General features: G+C 36.4%; 1 protein-coding gene across 12 annotated transcripts in view; it reads right to left on the bottom strand.

Moving 5' to 3' along the window:
* Nucleotides 1–21,399, bottom strand: part of NECTIN3 (nectin cell adhesion molecule 3) — a 127,922-nt gene that overhangs the window by 13,143 nt on the left and 93,380 nt on the right. For 2 of the 12 annotated variants that reach the window (XR_007126446.1, XM_047724171.1), the window contains exon 8: nt 9,322–9,445. The exons of 2 other annotated variants lie outside the window; for them this stretch is intronic. Coding sequence is in view for 8 of the 10 variants with exons in the window: in XM_047724171.1 (XP_047580127.1) it covers nt 9,322–9,445 (124 nt within the window). In the remaining 2 variants the exon portion in view is untranslated. Of the gene's footprint in view, nt 1–8,082; nt 8,269–9,321; nt 9,446–21,399 lie in introns of those variants that run through there. 8 more of the 12 variants (XR_007126448.1, XM_047724093.1, XM_047724103.1 and 5 more) reach the window with 7 other exon arrangements.

Genomic DNA, 21,399 nt, shown 5'->3' with positions numbered 1-21,399 from the left:
CTTTATCTCCAAATTTGCCTACAAGATAATCCTTCAATTTAAGACTGTTAGTATAATTTCCTCCACACACCAAACACCCTCAAAGAAGATATTAATTGCTTTTTAGACATCAGGCACAGTATTATATTCCCCCAAGACACTCTGCAGAAATATTATCCACCATACTGTCATATATACTTTGTGAAAATATGTATTCTCAGAGAACACATGACAAAAATGGTCCCATTTCTGGTTTAGTTGTTGTAATGGTCAAAATTTTACATGCTAAAGTAAGAACCGAACTCCAATTCCTCTCTAGAACCTATTAATATGGGCCGCCTCTCCAATCTCATATTTAATCCAGTATCTAAGTTCCCTAACTTGTAGTACTAAAAAAAAGGTATCTGGCAAGACTTTCTTTGTGGCTAATGATTATGCTATTCTTAGCAAAAAAGATTAAAAGAAAACTAGGAAGAGCCTCCTAAAATCGTCAATACTGAACATATTTTAGATTGTGGGACCAAAGAATATACTAAATGTAGGACATCGCTATCATCTTATTTTTTTCCTATTGAAAGGTGAGATAATATAGGAATCATTTCCTTCCTTTTTCCATTGAGGGTGTCATTAGAAAGTAGAAAATAAAATACAAGAAAGGTCTTATCTGTTTGCTTAATGGTTACTTATCCTATAAACCATCAAAGGGATCCCCTGAACATATTTAGTTAATAATTACATGTATTTTCCTTTGGGGTCTTAAATTTAATTGAATGGTATTCTGCACCATTTTCCTGAAAGGAAAATAGAAAAATATAGACAGCGTGCCCTTTTTCTTCTTCTGAAGGAAGAAAACCTAATAGCAATAAAGAAGGTGAGACAGAAAGAGAAATCATCTGCTATGGAAAACTAATATTAACCTTTGGGGACAGCAATTTTGTAAATATAAAACCCAGAGTAGGCAGCTTTGTTTGAATTAGAGAAGTAACTGTAATCCCAGCTTGGCATTTCCCTGAACACAGGCACTAAAGTCTTCAACCAGCTGCACAAAGGCACCCTGAGGGAGAATTCTGCTCATGAATTAAGCACAACCAGAACACATCAGCAACTGACATGAAGGTTCACAGCACCAGTGGTTGGAGGAGGCAAGTGAAGCAAGTCAGATACAGGAGGAGAATCCTTCCAGTGGAGGTATGTTGCTTAGCTAACAAAATGAGTCAAGGATCTTTTTCATGTTTTCAGTTCACTCTAGACTGTCAATATTGGATGTTTACAGAGTGATATGCTCTTATTAGATGCTACTCTTCATTGAGGCAAGAAACACTGCTTACTAAACAGCAATTAAAATAACATTTTGTGTTCATGCACCCATAATTAAATGGCCAAACAGAGCTTGGATGTTTTCTATTAGCCCACAGAACAGGCTAACAACTACAAATAACAGGTCATCTACTTGATCCAGGACTCACCAATGCCACTGCAAGATCTTGTCCTTCACTCGATCGTTAGAGGAAGGAGTGTCGCTCTGTTAGGACCTAACATTTCCATTATTTAAAACTCAGGACCAAAAATGGACTTTCGGAGAAACAGCAGAGGGGAGGAAACAAATTGTTTAAATATGAATTTAAAAAAATATTTAAATTAACTATTGACAAAAGTTATCTACCCGCTGCCCACACTGGGATGGCCCCAGGCTGTGGGTGACCCTGGCTGGAACTGTTTCCTCGGGAGCCATCAGAGGGTGTCCCAAGCGGCAAGAGCTCTTTCCCCAGGCCCATGCAGTTAGTTCAGAACCAGTGTTGACAAGGAGTGCCATCGTGTTTGGGATGTCTGCCCTGAGACGGGATGGGAATCTGGGTTCTGCTGTCAATGACAAAAGAGTGCTACCAAGATGAAGTTAAGTCTTCTCCTAAATGGCCTGGAAATAGTCTGTCCTCAGAAATAACCTCATCATTAGCAACGCTCTACTAATAGGGATCCGAAAGAACTTACGGGCCACTGCCCTCCAGGAATTTACAATCTGGTTTCCTATGGCTTGTCTTCCCACTAAACAACAAAGCAAGGTAGTTTGAATGCAAGCACCTTAAAAGTGGAAAACCTATCTTACCCTTTTACTTTTCTTCTCTACCACAGTGCTCAGTGCACATAGGTGTAGAACGATACAACCACCTGTTGATCTGATCTGATTCTAACCTCTAATAGCTGTGGGTCCACAATTTCTATCTGAAACGTCCAGGAACAGGTACATTTTGGAGTTCTAAATTTTTCAGATTTTAGAAAAGTGAGATTTACTTATTCCACATACTTGTAAAACATCTCCAGCAGGGTCTGGTACAGAACCTCATAATCAAGCATATAACTGTTTATACAGGGGAGAATATGAGTGTTCATATTAAGTGAAGAAAGAAATGGCTAATTTAACTTCATGAGAGTCAGCAATTTAGGTCAAATTTTGGTATAAAATGAGTTAGGGAAAACTTGAGATACTTAGGGACTTTTGGAAACGTAGAGAACACTGTGTATCTGCAGTACATATCCCAGGAAAGAAAGGGGTTCGGAGGCTAGAAGTCAAAATGAGTTGAGGAGAGATGGAGGTTAAACAGCATTAGGGAGTACACAGCCTTTTCTGGTGGGATGGGAGGACTTATGTGACCACTCTGAAGGCCCTGGGATGGTATAGTCAGTCCAATCACAGAGAACCAGACTGGGAGCCCTAAGCCTCCGGAGCCACACAGATCCCAGGTTATGAAGCCAGATGGTGAAAGCAAAGGCTGAGAAACACTAACTAGCCAATGATAATGATCACATCGATGATGGTGAGTGTGGCTATGTTATCTAGATTCTTCTTCCTGAGCACAGGAGAGCTCCTTGAGCTCTAGGTCTTTCTTAGAGCATAGGAGAATCCAGGATTTGGAAACCAATAATAGAGAGCAAAGAAAAGGAAAAGAGAAAGCAGAAAATGTCAACAGATCTACAGACCAAAGTCAAGTCTGTGGATCCTAGAAGCTTATATAAAGATAAAAAGAGAATAAGGTATGGCCATATACTTCATTAAGGCTTATAGGACGAAAGGCATAGTTGTCTGCAGAAAGGATAACAGTGTGGATAATAGCAGAGATTGTTACCACAGATTGAGTGGAATCATGAGAATGATCACCTTTCACCCAGGAAAACAACATACATTTTTCAAAAGCACAGTGAAAGGAGAAAAATAACTGCTCAATTGTAGGAGAGAGTATATTATAGGGGCTGACTAAGGGGTACAATGACGGCGCTTGAAGAGAAGGCAGACTATAAAATCCCCAGGGAGTGAGCAGCTCATGTTACACTGAACCAATTGTGAAGTTGCAGAGGAGTAGAAGGGATGGGGTGGCTATGTCCCGAAGCAGTAGATATGACTTTTTAGGCCCCAGTAAAAGATTGAGGTGATTCAGAGACAAATCAAGGGATCCTGATTGAAAGGATCATGCATGATTGCAGGTGAAAGATCTAGAAGAGGTGAAGGCCTGAAAATGACAAGATGCAACACAACAGGAGGGGTTAAATGTTCTCACATGGAGGAAAACGCTGCTGCTCATGTAAAGATGAGGAGCAGCTGCGAGTTCAGAAATAGACTTCCCTTGTTCATAGAGATGAAGCATGTTGTATTAAAGAAGGGTGGCATGCACTTGGAAGAGAAGTCGTGTTCTCCTAACAGCTCCAGAATGGGTAACACATCAAAGAAAGTAAGCACATCTGTGTGTTAAAGGAAAAGGCATAATGTTTGCTTTTGATTGTAGTCTTTTTTTTTTTTTTTTTTAAATTGCATTTCTATGTAAGTTGCTTGGTACATTTCTATGTAAGTCGGAGGAGAGGGAAAGAACACACTCAATGCAAGTAGCTTCAAAAGCTGCAAAAATCTTTTATCACTTTTTCCTCCAAAGAAGCTCATGGTCTCTGCTAGAATTTCATTTTAGTTCAAAAGGATTTAGTGAAACCCAGCAATATAGATAGAACAAAGGTTCTTAGACTTGTGCAAGATCTCACTATAAGTCTGGGTGCTCTACTGTGTTCACAGAACAAATGAGGCCTCAAGCCCATGTGCATGGTACATGGCAGATCAGAGAAACAGCCAACAGGAAAAATATCCTAACAAAAATTTGTGCGTGGAGAATTCTCTAACAGGTATCACGGCACCATTGAGATGAAAGTTTCACTTCTTAGTATGGTCAACAAAGAACCGATGGACCCACTGTGTTTTTCTCCTTCTAAAATCAAGTTTGAATACCATTTCATCTTGCATTTAGCATGGTTTGGGGAAATATAAATGTTTAAAAAATACGTGCATAAAGAAGCTAGATAGTTCAAATTTCTTCTGTGATAGTTCATTTTCATTTATGGACATATATTTTAGCTTAGCATCATTTCAGTTTCTGCACCAAGCTAAAGGTCCCGGAAGGGCATGTGATGTGTATATATGCTGAGTGTATGTGTGTCTGGGTGCAGAATGATGGTGAGAGGCATGGAAGGAAGGAAGGAAGGAAAAAAGAGAAGCATGGAAAAAAGCAGCTGCCATACACACAGGCAAAGAGAAAAGCACTAAGAGCAGAGGGCTTAAAATCTACATGTAGAACTCAAGGAGCAAAATCATAACGTATGGAAAGTATCCAAAAGAAAAAGGTGTATGACAGAACAAAGCCCTCAATTTATTTATTTTAGACGATCATTTTAGTTCAATCTGCTCTCAGTTCAAAACAAGAAAAGGCTCAGAATATTTAGAATAATGCTAACAAGATGCCTGAATGTTTCCCTACTTTGTGAAATGTTGACAAAAAACATCTACTCAAGTACTTGGCTACAAATCTGCGCAACAGACCTTTAAAAGAGTAAGCTGGATGACGAAGTAAGGTGTTCTAGGAAAATACATGCACTTCAGTGGAGCTAAACTCTTTTTCTAACTTAACAGGAGATGACACACATATATATTTCAACTGTTTTTAATTTGAGATGATTTTTTTTTTCTTATGAGTTTCCATTCACATGTGCAGTGAGGTCCTATGGTATCTCCTTCTAAATAGCTTTCAAATGGCAATAGGCACTGGAGTACAGACCTCTGTTCTATACAGATGCAAAGTCACCTGAGGTGTAGGGAAAGGTCGATGTACTAAATTGCAGCAGCTGAGCATCTTCTGAGTACAATCCCACAGGCTGTGGGACAACGTAGTTACAGAAGTCCGATTGTCCTTACTAATTGATGAATCAGAAGCAGGAAATTTGCTTGTTCCTTTCCATTTGAGAAATTCCAAAATGTTAGTGCTAGAAGGGCCTCAGGAGTTATCCAGAAACAAATGCCCTCCTTTCACATAGGAGGGAACAGAGTTCCAGAGTAGTCAAGGTATTTCTGCAAGGATTCACTCATGGCAGAGCTGGACCAAAAATCTAGACCCATACTTCTTAGACGCCTAGGCTGGTGATCTTTCCAGTATTTACCTGCAATCCAATGTGAACTCTCAAGCTAGACTGCCTGAGTTCTAATCCTGGCTTTCACAGCTGGGTGATGGTGAAGTTCGTTAATGTTGCGAGCTTCAGTCTGCTCATGTGAAAGATGAGGATAATCCTAGCACGTGCCTCACCAGGTTATGAGGACCATATGAGTTAATACATATAAAGCACTTAGGGCAACGTCTTGCATTTAACAAATGTTAAATAAATGTAAGCTCTTATTAGTGTCAACATATGTTCTCTCAAAACAGCTCTAGGAGAGCTCAGGAGTCCATTTAACACATTTCTGTAACAGTGGAACAAAAAACCTGAGCATAACCACGTACAACAAACAGAAGGAAGAACAGCTTCACTTTACCTGTATCACCACTTCCCCTAGGCTGGCTCTGCTCACTGAGTGCCTGAAAAGAACTTCCCAGCTACACAGAATTATCCTTGCTGGGAAAGGGGGTGAGATGACCAACCAGCAACCCCAGGGTTTTGGGGCACCACAGGAAGGATCTGAGTTTCACCCCTGCCCCCCCCCCCCCCCCCGCCCCAAACAGCTAAAACTGAGAGGCAGAGCTGGCTAGGAACAAGGAAGAGAAGGGATTAAAATTGGTCACACAGTGGGAACAACCAGGGTTCTCAGTGACCTGCTCTGAAGAGGACCCCAACAGATTTTGCCATTGAAAAAAACAATGGCCTATTTCTTTTTTTGGGTGTTGAGTTGTATAAGTTCTTTATATATTTTGGATACTAACCCTTTATCAGATTTGTCATTTGGAATTATCTCCCTTTCAGTAGGTTGTCTTCTAGTTTTTTTCACCGTTTCCCTTGCTGTGCAGAAGCTTTCGTTTGATATATTCCGAACAGTTTATTTTTGCTTTTGTTTCCCTTGTCTCAGGAGACCTATCTAGAAGAATTTTGTTACAGCTGATGTCAGAGAAATTACTGCCTTTCCTCTCTTCTGCGATTTTTATAGTTCTAGGTCTCACATTCAGGTGCTTAATCCATTTTTAGTTTATTTTTGTGTATGGTGTAGGAAAGTGGTCCAGTTTCCTTCTTTCGCATGTTGCTGTCCAGGTTTCATTCTCGACACCCAAAAATATATATAATCCAATTAAAAATGGGCAGAAGAAATGAACAGATATTTCTCCAAAGAAGATATCCAGATAGCCAACAGACACATTAGAAAATGCGCAGTGTATCACTAATCATCAGGGAAATAAAAATCAAAACCACAAGAAGGTATTATCTCATACCTGTCAGAATGGCTAAAATCAAAAAGGCAAGAAATAACAAGTGTTGGTGAGGATGTGGAGAAAGGAATTCTCATGCATTGGGACAGCCACTATGGAAAACAATATGGAGATTCCTCAAAAAATTAAAAATAGAACTACCCTATGATCCAGGAATCACATTATTTGATATTTACGCAAAGAATACAAAAACACTAATTCAAAGAATACATGCATCCCAATGTATCGCAGCATCATTTACGATCACTAAACAATGGAAGCAGCCCGTGTCCATTGATTAATGAACAGATCAAGAAGATGTGGTATATATACACACAATGGACTATTATTCAGCCTTAAGAAAGAATGAAATCTTGGTATTTACAACACGGCCATCTAGAGAATATAATGCTAAGTGAAATAAGTCAGTCAGAGAAAGACAAATACCATATGATCTCACTCATATGGAATTTAAGAAAGAAAACAAATAAAGAAAAAAAAAAGAAAGAAAGAAAGACAAACCTGAAAATAATGCTTAACTATAGAGAACTAATGGTTACCAGAGGGGAGGCAGGTGGGGTGATGGGTTGAATAGGTGATGGGGATTAAAGAGTAGACTTACCACAATGGACCAAAAAATGATTTAAAAAATTAAAAATGAATACAAGTTTCAAATTTTTAAAAATAGGTACAAGGAACAATAGGTTTAACAGAGTTTCAGATGCCTTTCTTGGAACTATGGAATCTTAGTTATCTTCTAATACTCATTCTAGTCAATAAGTTTGACTAATCTTTGATGTCCGGCACAGTCACTTCTGAAATACAACTACGTTTCACATTTTATACTTTTGTAATTTACTTTCCTTTTTGTTTTACAGATAGTAATTCTTTATTCTTATTGGACTTTTTTTTTTAAGATTACTTTGATAGTATTCCTAGCTCTTACCTGTTCTCCCTCTTTCATTGGGCCATCTTTTCCTGATTTTGAATTGTCCATTTACTTTAGAGATCTCTTCTACCCATATGTGAAAAAGAAGCAACACTCTTTTTCAAAAATTTATCCAAGGAACTGATCATGATATTGCATAAAAGATCTGAAAGTTACTGGGATATGGAAATATTCATTAATGAAATAACCATCTATAAAATGAATTTCCACTCAAACATCTTTCCCTACTTAATTCCATTTCATCAGCATTAAAATCTTGGCCTTTTAGTCTTTCATTGGTCATGAAATGTTGTGACCAACCAATAAAGTATGTCAAATACAATACAAGTATAATGTAAATAGATTATAAAGTGCTATTATAAGTCTTACAAAGATTTACTTTCCTATATTGATATTTATTTCACTTCTAGTTTTATACTTGCATGTTTCAAAAGGCTCTGGATATAAGAAAATACATAGAGAAAGCAAATTTTATTTTCCAAAAACAGCTGCAACATTATTTCCAACCACACATGCTTTTCCAGAATATAGCAATACCCCAGTAAGAGGTGGAGTCTGTGTCAGCATCTTGCCTTGTATCTTTGAATCTTGAGCTGCTACGTAAGAAAACTGCTGTCCTGAATTTGCCATGCTGGAGAGCTCATGCAGGGAAAATAAAGGGGAAGAGAGAGAGAGATCGAGATCTTCATGAGACAGGACTGCAAACTGTTCCAGCCCCCAGCTGTTTGAGCCTTCCCAACCCATGAACCAGATAAGTGAATGAGAGCGTTCAGATGTCTGCAGTTCCAGCCACCATCTGACTGATGATGAGAAACTCTAAGCAAGAACATGCTAGTAATAAACGATTGCTGTTCATGTCAGCTGTTAAGTTCGGAAGATTTGTTATGCAGAAATAGGAAAGCAACAGATTTTAATACTTGGAAGTAGGGCGCTACTTTAACAAAACCAAAAACATGGCAGTGGCTTTAGGCCCAAGCTACATGCAACCACTGGAAGGGCTCTGAAGAGAGAGCTAACGACAAAGCTTGATAGACTTCAAGACTTTTGGCACACATTTAAAGGAACGTTAGGAAAATGCTGTCAAAGCTGAAGGAAAGGGAATCGCACCATATAGTGAGAAAAGTTTAGTAGCATTGTTGTCTTTGATGGTACGGAAAACATTTTATGTATAATGAAATGGTCTATTTACCTAGGAGATTTCTAGACAGAATACTCTTTAAGTGCTTACTAAGTTTTCTTTAAGCTGCATATGACAGAGATGTTATTTTTTAGTAAAGGAAATGTTTAATATTCTACATCAATTTACCCTACGGTAAACTGCGAAGTGTGCCCCTTCTCCTAAATCGCAAGATTTCGACAGTTTATAGAGATAAAATCCTGAGAAACCTACATGGAAATAGATCTTAAGAGCTTTAGATCAGGTGGATGGAATATAATGAATCAAACAAAACTCGCTTGTACAGATGTACTATGTCAAGATTCTTGATCAATATATTAATTTGACTGGCTACTAGTAGCTCTAAGAGTTCAGTTAGATGACTGACATACAGGCCCAAAGATGAACTACACTAAATGAAGGTGAAATTCTAAATTTCTTTGGAATACTAAAGAGGAAAGTATCTTTAGGCTTAAGGAGATCAGATGTTAAAGTAGATTTATTACGTAAGGTCTATTTTAACCACGCCTCAACTGTACCTGGCAGGTGCATCCTGAGAACATTTCTTGACCAACTTCTGCATGGAATGCATTCATGAGGGGCGCTCTGGCATCCTTGAAGAGTCCTGTGGTGGCTCTTCTCTGTAAGCCAAGAGGGACAGTGCTGCCGATGTAGAATCCATATGTATTTTACAGTTCTCCCCACCTCACTTTTACTCCACACCCTCAGGCATTCTTACTTTCAAGATTACTAAAGATACACCTTCATTTTTTTCTCTACCTCTGTTCTCAACAGTTGCTCCTCCTTATGTCCCAATCTAATGTTTTTCTATGAGTTCCAATGTCTTAATTAGAAAAAAGAAATCAGAAAATATGTGTCCACTATCTGAAAAATATACACAGTATAAACTATTTAAGGTTAAAAAAGAAATCACATTAAAAAAAGGTTGATGTGACCCATAAGGAAAATAGCAGGAGATTGTCTTCAGATATGGAGGCATGAATGTTATAATACCTGATTTTGATAATCAAACAAGGTCATCTCCTTTTATTTGAGTTGTATCACTTTGGATACCTACTTCTCACACCAGTTCAGGGTATTAAAGAATCAAAATTTCTGCATTTTGACTCTTAATACAGTAAAACATTTGCAATAGTTTGGAATTTTTATCTAAAATAAAGGTTAAACTTAACAGAAAAATTCCTTTATCTCTAAACCTCCAAGATAGTGTCAAGAATCATTCCCAAGCATATGGCCGACTGATATACATCTAAAGGGTCTCACGAGAAGATTTTTATTATTGGTAATAAATAACATTTCTCCCAACAATAGCTAGCCCCCCAAGGTCCTGGAGACCTTGCTTCCAAAAGTCTTTGGAGACTTATATCATCCATAATCCCCTTTGTCCTCACCCACCCCCGAGTCCACCCCTACATTCCTTTAAAAACTCTGACTGTAATCTGGTTCGGGGTCTAAGTCCCTACTCTGTTGTGTTGGGTATACTTGGGCCCAAGCATAAGCTTGTCAAATTAACCCTTGTGTGATTGCATCGGTGCTTGGCTCCTTGGTGGTCCGTCTCTCAGACGCGAAAACTCGGGCATAACAAATCGACTTAAGAAAATCAATATAACTGCAAGAAAGGGGTGTAGATTAACAAAACAATCCTTTATCGCTGGCTGCGTATGGAAGCAAACCATTTTAACCGATGTAAGGGGTAAGACAAAGAGAGATTATAATCTAAATGCACTTGATACTTGCCATCCTGGAATATTGCATTCTGTTCCAGAGAACATATTTCATGAGAAATACTATACTAGAATTTTCTCAGAGGAGAGAGACCAGGGAGGGAACCAAAACTATACCCTAAAAGAAATAGTGAAAGATAACTGGGACACAGTCCAGTCAGTTGTAGAAAATAGTGAGAACAAGTCAGAGAGCTTGAAGTATTGGGAAAGTTATAAAACAGTTCCTGGAAGGGTTGTTGTAAACATTTAAGGGACGTATGAAAAGCATCTGGATTAAAAGAAATATGTTCTTAATAGATGCAGCTTTAAATGCTGAAAGGAATTTTAAGAATTATAGAAATCAGAATCAGGACTAAGCTGGAAAGAGGCTAGATTTCTAATTTTCTAGGAATTTTAACTATCAAAAATGAAATCTAGTACCTTGTGAGTTAGTGAAATTGCTAATACAAGTGTTTTAAGTTGAGGCTGAGTTACTACCTTCTTAGATATTGTTGATGGAAATATTGTCTTGGGTGGGAGTCTGGGCTACGAAACCACAAATGACATTTTCAGCTCCAGGGCAACGACTCCCATTTGCCTTATGCCACCTGGACAACTCTCTTCTTTGACAACTTAGCTGACCCATGATGTCACATTCCCCCCCCCACTCTTTTTTTTTTTTAAGTACCATGTGGATCATAGACAGTTAGTTCACTACGGGGGGCTGGGAAAAAACTACTGTTAAGCACAGGATTACTCAGTTATAGAGGACTTTAAAATAAAAATACAAATGGGTCACTTCGTGTGAAGCCAAGAACCATATCACATATTCATTACAAATCCTTTTTGTAAGAATTTTAATGAGGACAGTTTTTGGCATTTGGACTTTTTTTTTTTAAAGATTTTATTTATTTATTTGACAGAGAGAGATCACAGCAGACAGAGGCAGGCAGAGAGAGAGGGAAGCAGGCTCCCTGGGATCATGACCTGAGCCGAAGGCAGTGGCTTAACCCACTGAGCCACCCAGGCGCCCGGCATTTGGACTTCTAATCACATATAGTAACAAAGTACTATAAGAATAGTAAATAATGAAAACTACTGAGCAAACATGGAAAATAATTCAAGTATAAATTAATTTTGTAAAATTAAATATAAAAGTAGACTTATAAGTAGGAATTATTACTAATTATGTCAACATTTAGTACAGTCTTTAGCCAATCTAATGGGAGTATAGTGACATTTCACTGTGGCTTAATCTGTATTTCTCTTAGTACTGTCAAGCTACAGTACCACAATGGTGTCAAGCTACTTTTCCTGTGTTAATTGACCATTAGCATATCTTCTTTGATGACAAATCTATACAAATCTTCTATTTTTTAATTGAATTGTTGTCTTCCTATTATTGAATTTTAAGACTTCTTTATTTATTCTGGATATAATTCTTTTGTCTGATCTATGTGTTTCAAGTATTTTTCCCCAATCTGTGGTTTCCCTTTGTCTTCTTAATGGTATCTGGAAGATCAAACATTTTTAACTTTAATGATGGCTAATTTATCACTTTTTATTCTTTTATATTCTATGTTTTTCTGTTCTCGTACAATTATCATGTTTGGTGTATGTGTGTGTGTGCATGATGTATGGTTATACAGTTTAACATGCAGTACCTAGCTCAGCAGTACAAAACCACAGTAACATTTTCAACTTTGTAGCTACCTTTCCTTGAATAGAGCCTGCAATTTCTCAGGTTCTACTTAAAAGTAAAGCTGTTATTTTACATCATTTTTCTAAAGGGATATTTGTGGTTTCCATGGGAACATATACATCAGTAATGAGGCATTTAAAATGTTTCAAACAAATACATTTACATGGCATCTCTTTTAATAAACAGGATTGATAGCCTAAATAATTACTGCCCACCAAACAGCTGAAATTGAGATTATTTCCTTTTGTAAGTGCCAATGAATTTCAAGTAGGAATCATTATAAAGCTAAGTATTTCCTTTTAAAGACCTTTAACAATTCTCATTCGTCTAAAGTTACTTATGTGTAAGAAATATTCTGCAGTTAGAAAGTTTTATATCTCATCTAATTTTCATTGTAGTTAAAGCTGCTGTAAAGATATCATTCAAAGCTTTAGTATCTATGTGAGCTGTCAGTTATAATTGTAAACCAACCATAAAACAATGTATAATTTGCATTTACAGAAGAGAACTTTTTTCTTCTTTAAAAAGAGGCAAAAAAAATTTTTTTAAGTAATTTTTGCTTATATCAAATTGCTTTTCATAAAAACTCAATAGTGTCTGGAAATGCCAAAAAACCTTGAAATTAAACTCAGCGGAAACACGTACAGAATAGAGTTGGTTACCTCTAACGTACGTGCTTTTGGTAACTCATTAGCTAACTAATCAAATATATAAGTATATATATTTTAAATTAACTACATGTACATATTTTATTTGTACACTCAGAACCACATTAAGATATCTATGAATATGGCTGGTCCCAACTAACTCCAATGTTACATTTTAATCTACCACCTATATTATTTTCTTAAGGCAAAAAAGAAACAAGAGAAAGGACTAGGAGGGCCTTAAAATTAAACTTGATTTCCAATGTAGAAATGCCTCCAATAACATACAACAAAAGACGATAGTGGAGTCCTTTAAACAAGAACAGTTGGGAAATGTATTTGACCTCTTGAGTATCAGTCCCATTATCATATAGACCTAATTACTGGAGCCGTCTTCTTTATCTTAAGTATTCAAATCTATGTTCCTATCACCTTCTGATCCTAATTTTGTTATCTAAAACTACAAAGAAAAATACATTCCCCAAATCAATTTAACAATAGTAAATAATCATGGAGCTTAGCTCTGTGGGGGGAAAAAGAAAACAGAAAAGCAACTATGTAGTCATAGATATGCTAAATGAACTTGAAGCCAAGGAGAGGCTGCCCCAAAATGTGCCACTTTGTCATGCATATTATTTTGAACTGAAAACAATGAAAGCCTAAAAGATTCAGGAAGAAAACTTTGCCTTCCCAGTCCCTTCCAGCTGCCAAAAGAATTCAGATAGGAAGATAGCTATCACCACAGATATGGAAGATAACTACATTATAAAAGGAACTAGGTACTAGATAGGGAGAAACAGAGCAAGCCCTGTTTGATTGAAGTCTTCTATGTCCCATTGTTTCTAAGTTGCCTAACAAATAATGTGTTTACCAAACATTACTCTTTTTCATCTTCCTGATCTTCCTGTGAATTGCTTTCCTTCCCTTTGAAGTCCCAGACCCCACCCCCTTCTCCTTAGTTGAGAATGACAGGTATACCACGCGTTACCAGGCTCTCTTTGTAGTGTCATGTTTGCAAGGATTCCTGGTACATACAAAATTAAATTTGATTTTCTCCTGTTAATTGATCTCAGGTCAATTTAATCCTTAGTTCAGTTAGAAGAACCTTGTAGGGTAAAGAAAAAATTTTTCCTCCTGAACAAACTCAAGCTGGGTCTCAAAAAACAAGAAACTGACCTAAAAATTCATCATAAGGAATGATCCTGTCTTACATCTGCATTTGCTAGTAATCAGCACACAAAGATATGGAATGGGAGGTGTTTGTAAATATGGAAATGATTTTAATAAAATGATTAAAAAAAATTCTCTAAAGGCATCAAAGATTCAAACTAAAGTGCCACTCCGGATAAGTTTCCCATCCCTCCCAACAATATCTTATTAATTCCTCAATAATAAAATGCTATTTACTCTGAAATACAAATTAAACTTTTAATTCACATGTCCAAGGAAACAGATGCTACTTTGAGGCTTATTTCTTCTTAGACTTTGATTCTCAAATAGCAAGCAATATTTTAAAAAACAAAAACAAAACCATGGAGTCAACAATAGGTTAACTGCTTGCCCTGCACATATTTCTAATTAAGCAAATATTAGTAAAGCAAACAAAGGAGATTACTGTACATAAAACTGAGGGAACAAACATCTTGGTTGAAAATATGTGCCAAAGAATCAACAAAATAAATTTGGAATTTGGAGTCCTGCCACAACCAAACTTAATCAAACCAGTGGTGAAAACATTATCTCTGCGGAAAGAAAGTGGTAATCCTGTTTACTATCAGGCCCAGGAACAAGAAATTTGCATACAGTAGCTTGTAACTATTAAAAGTTATCTGACCAGATGCCAAGACACACTGGGTGAGAGAATCCCATACTCATATAAGAAAACAGAATAATTTAGTGGATCTAGGTCAAATGACTAAGGTTAACTCAAGGATAAATTGTGGTCTTGACTACCCAAAACAAATTCTTCTGGATGATTTTCCATCTATTAGATTTTTTTTTTAGATTCTTAATTTTGGGCATTTTAAAAACTTCTAAAACAACAAGATATTGAATTTTAGTATTTGTAACTGATGTCTAATTTGTAGCATTTTTTAAAAAAATTAAGGCCTGTGTTTTATTAGTAAGTTTTTTTAAACCAATGAACTTTAGAAACACTTAAATTAGTTAATTCAAACATGCTTTCTTCAAATTTAAGAGGTTTCAAACATAAATTTTTATTCTAATGAAAATGTTCATTCTAATCTTATCTAAGATATGTGAATAGATTCAAAAACAATCAAAAGTATGTTAAGTATTCAGGGGCTACCTAGGGACTCAGTTGAATGTCTGACTCCATTTCGGCTCAGGTCATGATCTCAGGGTCATGAGACTGAGCCCCACATAGAACTCCACAGCTGGCTCCATGCTCAGTGGGGAGTTTGCTCAAATTCTCTCTCGCTCTCTATCCCTGTGCCTCTCCCCCACCCTATGTGTGTTCTCTAAAATAAGTGAATCTTTAAAAAAAAAAAAATTATGTTAAGTATTCAGTAAATCTGTCATGAAATGAACTGGTTTCAAATGAAGTGACCAATTACCCATGTTCTGGTTTTTCCTAAAAATGTCTTACACTATTTTCTAGTGGAGGGGCTAGGGTAGGCTGCCCCAAGATGGGTCATTTCAGCATGTGGGTTATTTTGAGCTGAAGGCTATCAAGACTCTGTGCACTCAAGAGAAAATTTGACCCTCCCTTAACTATACAGAAGAATCTAAATTATACAGAATAAGGGTTATTACCAGAGATAAATTTTATCTGAGTAACCTGTCTACATGGCAGGACAAATACTTATTTACCAAACATTAATTCTTTTTCATTTTCCTGTAAATTGCATTGCTTCCCTTTAAGTCGCTCACCCCTACTCTCTTTCTCCTTAGTTTAGAATGACATATACCTCATTTTGCCTATCTCTGGAACTTCTCTGTTTGTAGGGATTCCCTGTACATACACTATTAAATTTTATTTTCTCTTGTTAATCTATCTCATGTCGATCTGCTTTTTAGTCCAGCTATAAGGATCTTTGAGGGGATAGGAATTCTTGTTCCCTAGTTACTACACCATTTTATGAAAATAAAAAATTAAATAAATGATATAATTCATAGCAAGTCATAAAATTAGAACCCTAGGTTATTCTCCATTTCTTAGAGTTCTCTAAATAAGATGGCTATCTCCAATTACACTTTGGAAAGTGACTATGACAATACAAGTACTTTTACAGGTACTTACGTTCACACTGGTACATTTTATTCTAAGTTAAATATTCTTATCAGCTTAGGAAGATTTTTTTTTTAGAGGAGGCTGAGATGTAAGAGCCATTTTGACTATGGGAAGAAAGCACTTTGAATTTAACGATCAGAAATGGAGGAGGCTATTAAGGAACTGGGGTAAAGGCATGAGACTAACAGAAGTCAGATGTACTAGGGAGATCTCTCAGACAAACAGCAGTCTCAAAATTGGGATAGGTGCACTTGGGCACAAATATGTGAAATCAAAACCTTCCTGGAAATGCTGGGATAAAAGATTGCTCTGCCAATACCTAGGAGAGTTTTGATAATAATAAATAGCCTGAGAGAGTTTCCCCATAGTATTTTCATGTCAACAGGTAGTGACAGATATTAGTAAATTAATTTCTATTATTAATCTCTGTTACTATTCTCTGCTAGGAAATCAAGCACTGTGATGGGCATCAAGACCCCACTGGCACTGCACACATCACAATATGAAGGCAGCTGCCTAAAACAACTCTCCATTTAAGTCAGTTTGATTTAACCAAGGACTCCATAATTGAATCTACTTTAATGAAAGAGTGTTAAAAAAGGGGGAAAAGGTCGCTCATCAATGCTTACCATCATTCATCAAATGAATGAATGAACACTGTAAGTTTAGACATAGGGCTAACATTTAACTTAAATAATATATTATTTACATTATTCTCTCAAAAGCTCATAGGGCGCCTTTACTCATTTCTTGTTTGTAACTTGTCAAAAGAACTTCAGGAAAACAAAACAAAAAACCCCACAAACAAACAAACAAAAAACAATTGGCCGGGACTAAAATCGAGACTAAGTAGTCAAATTCAAAGTAAAATTTGATTAATGTCTATGTAAAGATTTAATTCACAAATAATGAAAATGTGTATTTCCTGAAAACAATTTATTTTGTTCTGCATATTTAAAATAACTCAGTTCTCTGTCCAAACTTTTCTACATAAAGAGGAATCACCTTCCAAGGACCCCTAGGTGGCTGAGTCAGTCAAGCTTCTGCCTTTGGCTCAGGTCATGAGCCCAGGGTTTTAGAATCCAGCCCCACCTTGGGGAGTCTGCTTGTCTCCCTCACCCCCCACTCATGTGCATGCCTCTTTCTCATTAATAAATAAAATCTTAAAAAAAAAAAAAAAGTAATCACTTCCAAAAAAGGAAATCATGACCTTTTAAATAAAGGCGACTATTAGGTCCTCTAAAATTTGGGAGGAAATTTCACTCAGCCTAATGCATTTAACTTCAATAGTTCTTTTACTTTGACTTACTCATGAGTCAGTCAAGAGTCGCCCCTAATTAAGACCTATAGTTCCCTGATGGCAGTATGAATTTAACATAGGTATCAAATAAACCACTCAAGATTTCATGTTCTGATTGTATCTCAAGTATGAATAGTCTAAATTTAATTCTTTACAAAAACGAAGGAAAAAAACACAATTTAAGTAAATTAATGGTTAGGATACTACCTTTATACCTGAGTTCCAAGTAGCACTGAGCCATTATTTTGTTTCCCCAAAGTTTAGTGTTACATCTGAGTTAATGGTTCAGACTTTAACATACTTTATGAGGTACTTAAAAAATATTTTGGTGATAATATTAAAAAGTTGAGGTTCATTTCCAGTTATTATGAATAGTGATAATACTTTGGAAATGTAAGATATTACAGATTGAGATCTTGTTATATATCTTGCTTAAAAACAATGATAGACTGGCTATAAAACTTCCAAACTGTTTAAAATAAGTTTTCTAGGTATTACACAGGCAGAAGGGTGAGGTAACATTGTATATAAATTCTGACATCTTCCATGTTCCCCCAGAATTCCTGGAATTATCCTCAACTAGCTTGGGAAATTCTGACTTCATAAACAATTTTACTATCTCTGCAACTCAACAATTATTGAGTAGCCTCTACACAGAGCAGTTTATTAGATTTCAAGAAAGGTTACAAAGGCAATGGTAGTCATGGTTTTCAATGTGAAAGACAAAAAGTAGAAAAATGGGAGACCCACAAACATATTTAAGAATAGTGAGTATGCAATTTTTATAATGAATTAGTTCTTAAAACTCAGTGTTAAAGATTTGAAAGGAAGAAAAAAGATGGTATGTTTATAACATCGAACCAAGTGGAATTATACTATAAAGTTTTATGAAAAGGTGTGAATTGGCTGTTCTCCCTTCTGGGTTGCTCAGGGTCTCCTAAAAGGCCAACATTTTAATTCTTTTATATTAATCATCTTTTTATTTATTCATTTATTTTTTGGGTATTGAGTATTGGTGGCTAAAATGAAGCCAGTTCTTTTTGATCATTTAAATTTCATAAAATAATTCAGTCAGTAGGAGAAATAGTTCTGAGGGTACTATTACATACCCAACTTTTTCTGTTTTGTTTTTGTTCTCCTTTCTTTATGATGGGCCGGCTGGGAAACCAGGGCTCTAAAATGGCGGATCTTCCCACCAACCCTCTCCAAGATGGCTGACTTTCCCGCCACCCTCACTGCAGCTTCCACGTCACCGCCAGGAAACTCTAACTCTCCACCCAGGAACTTCCCAATCGGGAACTGCCCATCACGGACTTCCCCTGCCCCATACCCTCTGATCACCAGATACTTTGCCATATACAGACTTGAGCCCATGCCTTACCTTGGTCTCATACACTCTCCCCACCCCATACCCTCCGATCACCACATACCTTGCCTTATATGGACGCAAGGCTATATGCCCTACCTCAACCCGATAAAAGGACCTTGCCAACTCCCTCCCAGCGCGACTTCCCCGACTCACTCTCTCTCTCTCTCTCTGTGAGTCGCGGAACCTCGCCGGAGGGTGCTTGCAATAAAGTTCATCTCTCGGATCCATTTGCCTTGTAGGCTTTTTTTCACTATCGCTGGCAGGAGCAACCTAACACTTTATATAGTCCTAACTCACTCAGGCAGTTCAGCTACAAATCAGAAACAGATTGCAATGAGAATGAAGGTCCGAAGTTTTTAACTTCTTTGAGAAAATCACATAATCAATGTGCTGATACTGGTAATACCACTAAAAATACTGACAAGCAGTTAAACTCAGAATTTTTATCAGTTAGAAATCATGACTCCAGGTTTTCCAGATCCGTGGTGGTTTATATGTATACAGTAAGTCTAAAATAAATTTTCTTAGAGTAATTCTACAATTTACAGCAAGTCAAAATAACTCAGTCTCAACCTTAATTGTAATAATATTATTAGATTCCATTTGATTCTACTAAAAATAAGTTAACAATATCACTCTAAAACATTTTTTCTCTGTGATAATTACTGTTTAATACAGAGATGAATAAATATATAAAAAGATAGTGGCTAGTTAGGTGCTATGGGCCACAAAACACTATTAGAGGAGCCAATTCTTCCTAATTTCCGTATTTCTCAGATGAGGTGAGAATTACTCATACTATGTATGTATCCTGAAGATACTAGATACTGAAGGAAACTAGTGACTAAGCAAAATTACTGTCTTTAAATTAATTAAATTTCCTAATTAGTTATGAAGTTTATACAGGAAAAATAAAGAAAATAATGTATCATAAAAATATTTTAACTAATATTTTAATAGCAATTAGCAAAATTAGCAAAAATTAGGTATTACTTCCCCTACCCCACTGAAGAAAGCATGGCCTCATTAGTGTCATCATGTATCGACTTCATCAAAATTAAAAAATTTTTGCCCTTCAAAAAATCAGTTAAGAGTATTACAAGCAAGAGAATGATAGAAAATATTTCCAAATCACGTATCTGATAAAAGACTAGTATCCAAAATGTCTTATTCTATTTGGGCTGCTATAACAAATTACCATGTACTAAATGGTTTAAAGAACATTTATTTCTACAGTTCTGGAGGCTAACATTTTAGTTCTTGGTAGACGCCCTCTTCCTGGTTTGTGATGGCTACACTCTTTGATCTGCACATAGCAAAGAGCAGAGAAAGAAGTAAGTTCTCCCCTGTCTCTTCTTAGAGGGTGCTAATCCCATCATGAGGGCTCCACCCTCATTACCTAAAACCTCTCAAAGGCCCCACCCTCCAAATATCATCACACTGGGGGCTAAGGTTTCAACATGTGAATTTGAATACATGTTTGGATGCAAACATGCAGTCCATAATAAAGCACTTTCAAGATTCAACAATAAGAAACCAATTCAATAAAAAAATGAGCAAATATTCAGACACTTCACCAAATAAGTTAAATGGATGACAGATCAGCAAGTAAAAAAAAAAATGTTCCACATATGAGTAACTAGGGAAAGCATACAGGTCAAAATCATAATGAAGTACAACCACACATCTATTAGAACATCCGAAATTTTAAAAGTCTGATCGTAACAAATGGTGGTAAGGGTACAGCGCAACTCATACACTGATGGTGGGAACATAAATAGTAAAACTGCGGAGGATGACAACTTGGCATTATCTTAAAAAGTTACACCTTTTAAGTTGCATTGACCATATGATCCATTGATCCAAACCTAGATGTTTACTCAAGAGAAATGAAAACATATATTTATACAAAAACTTATATACAAATGTTCATAATAGCACTGCCTGTGATAGTAAAAAAATGGAAATGGTGCAAATGTCCATCAATAGGTAAATTTAAATAAAATGTAGTATATCTACATGGTACACATATCTACAAGAAATAAACCACTGACCAACACCACATGAAGGAATCAAAATCAAAACTATTATGATGTGGAGGGAAAGAAGTGACACACACACACACACACACACACACACACACACACACAACAAACAAACAAAAAAGGATTATAGGATTTTATTATATAAAATCTGAGAACATGTAAATTAATAGAGACAGAAAGTATATCCAGTGTTTGGGTCCCTAGGGATGTAGAAAGGGAACAAGGGCATGACTAGAGGGGAAAATACAAAGGGACATCAGGAAACTTCTGAAAATGTTAGATACATGCATTCTTTTAATTGTGGTTATGTTTTCCTAGTGTATGTGTATATTAATGTGTATATTTGTGTATTGTGTTTGTGTATTTTATGTAAAACGTATCAAACTCACACTTTAAATACAATACAATCTGTTGCATACCAATTACAAAGTTAATAAGTTTAATAAAGTTCTTTTTTTTAAAAAGAAAGAAAAAAAGATGTCATCATAGGAATTTGTCTATTCGTCACTAAAATGTAAGCTCCATAAAGACAGTACTTATTTTTCATGTCTTACTATGTATTCCTAGTACTGGCACA

Source organism: Lutra lutra, chromosome 1 (assembly GCF_902655055.1).
Source record: "Lutra lutra chromosome 1, mLutLut1.2, whole genome shotgun sequence".
In the NCBI taxonomy this organism is placed as follows: Eukaryota; Metazoa; Chordata; class Mammalia; order Carnivora; family Mustelidae; genus Lutra; species Lutra lutra.
The sequence above is the reverse complement of the archived record's forward strand: the minus strand, read 5'-3'. Positions and strand labels throughout refer to the sequence as shown.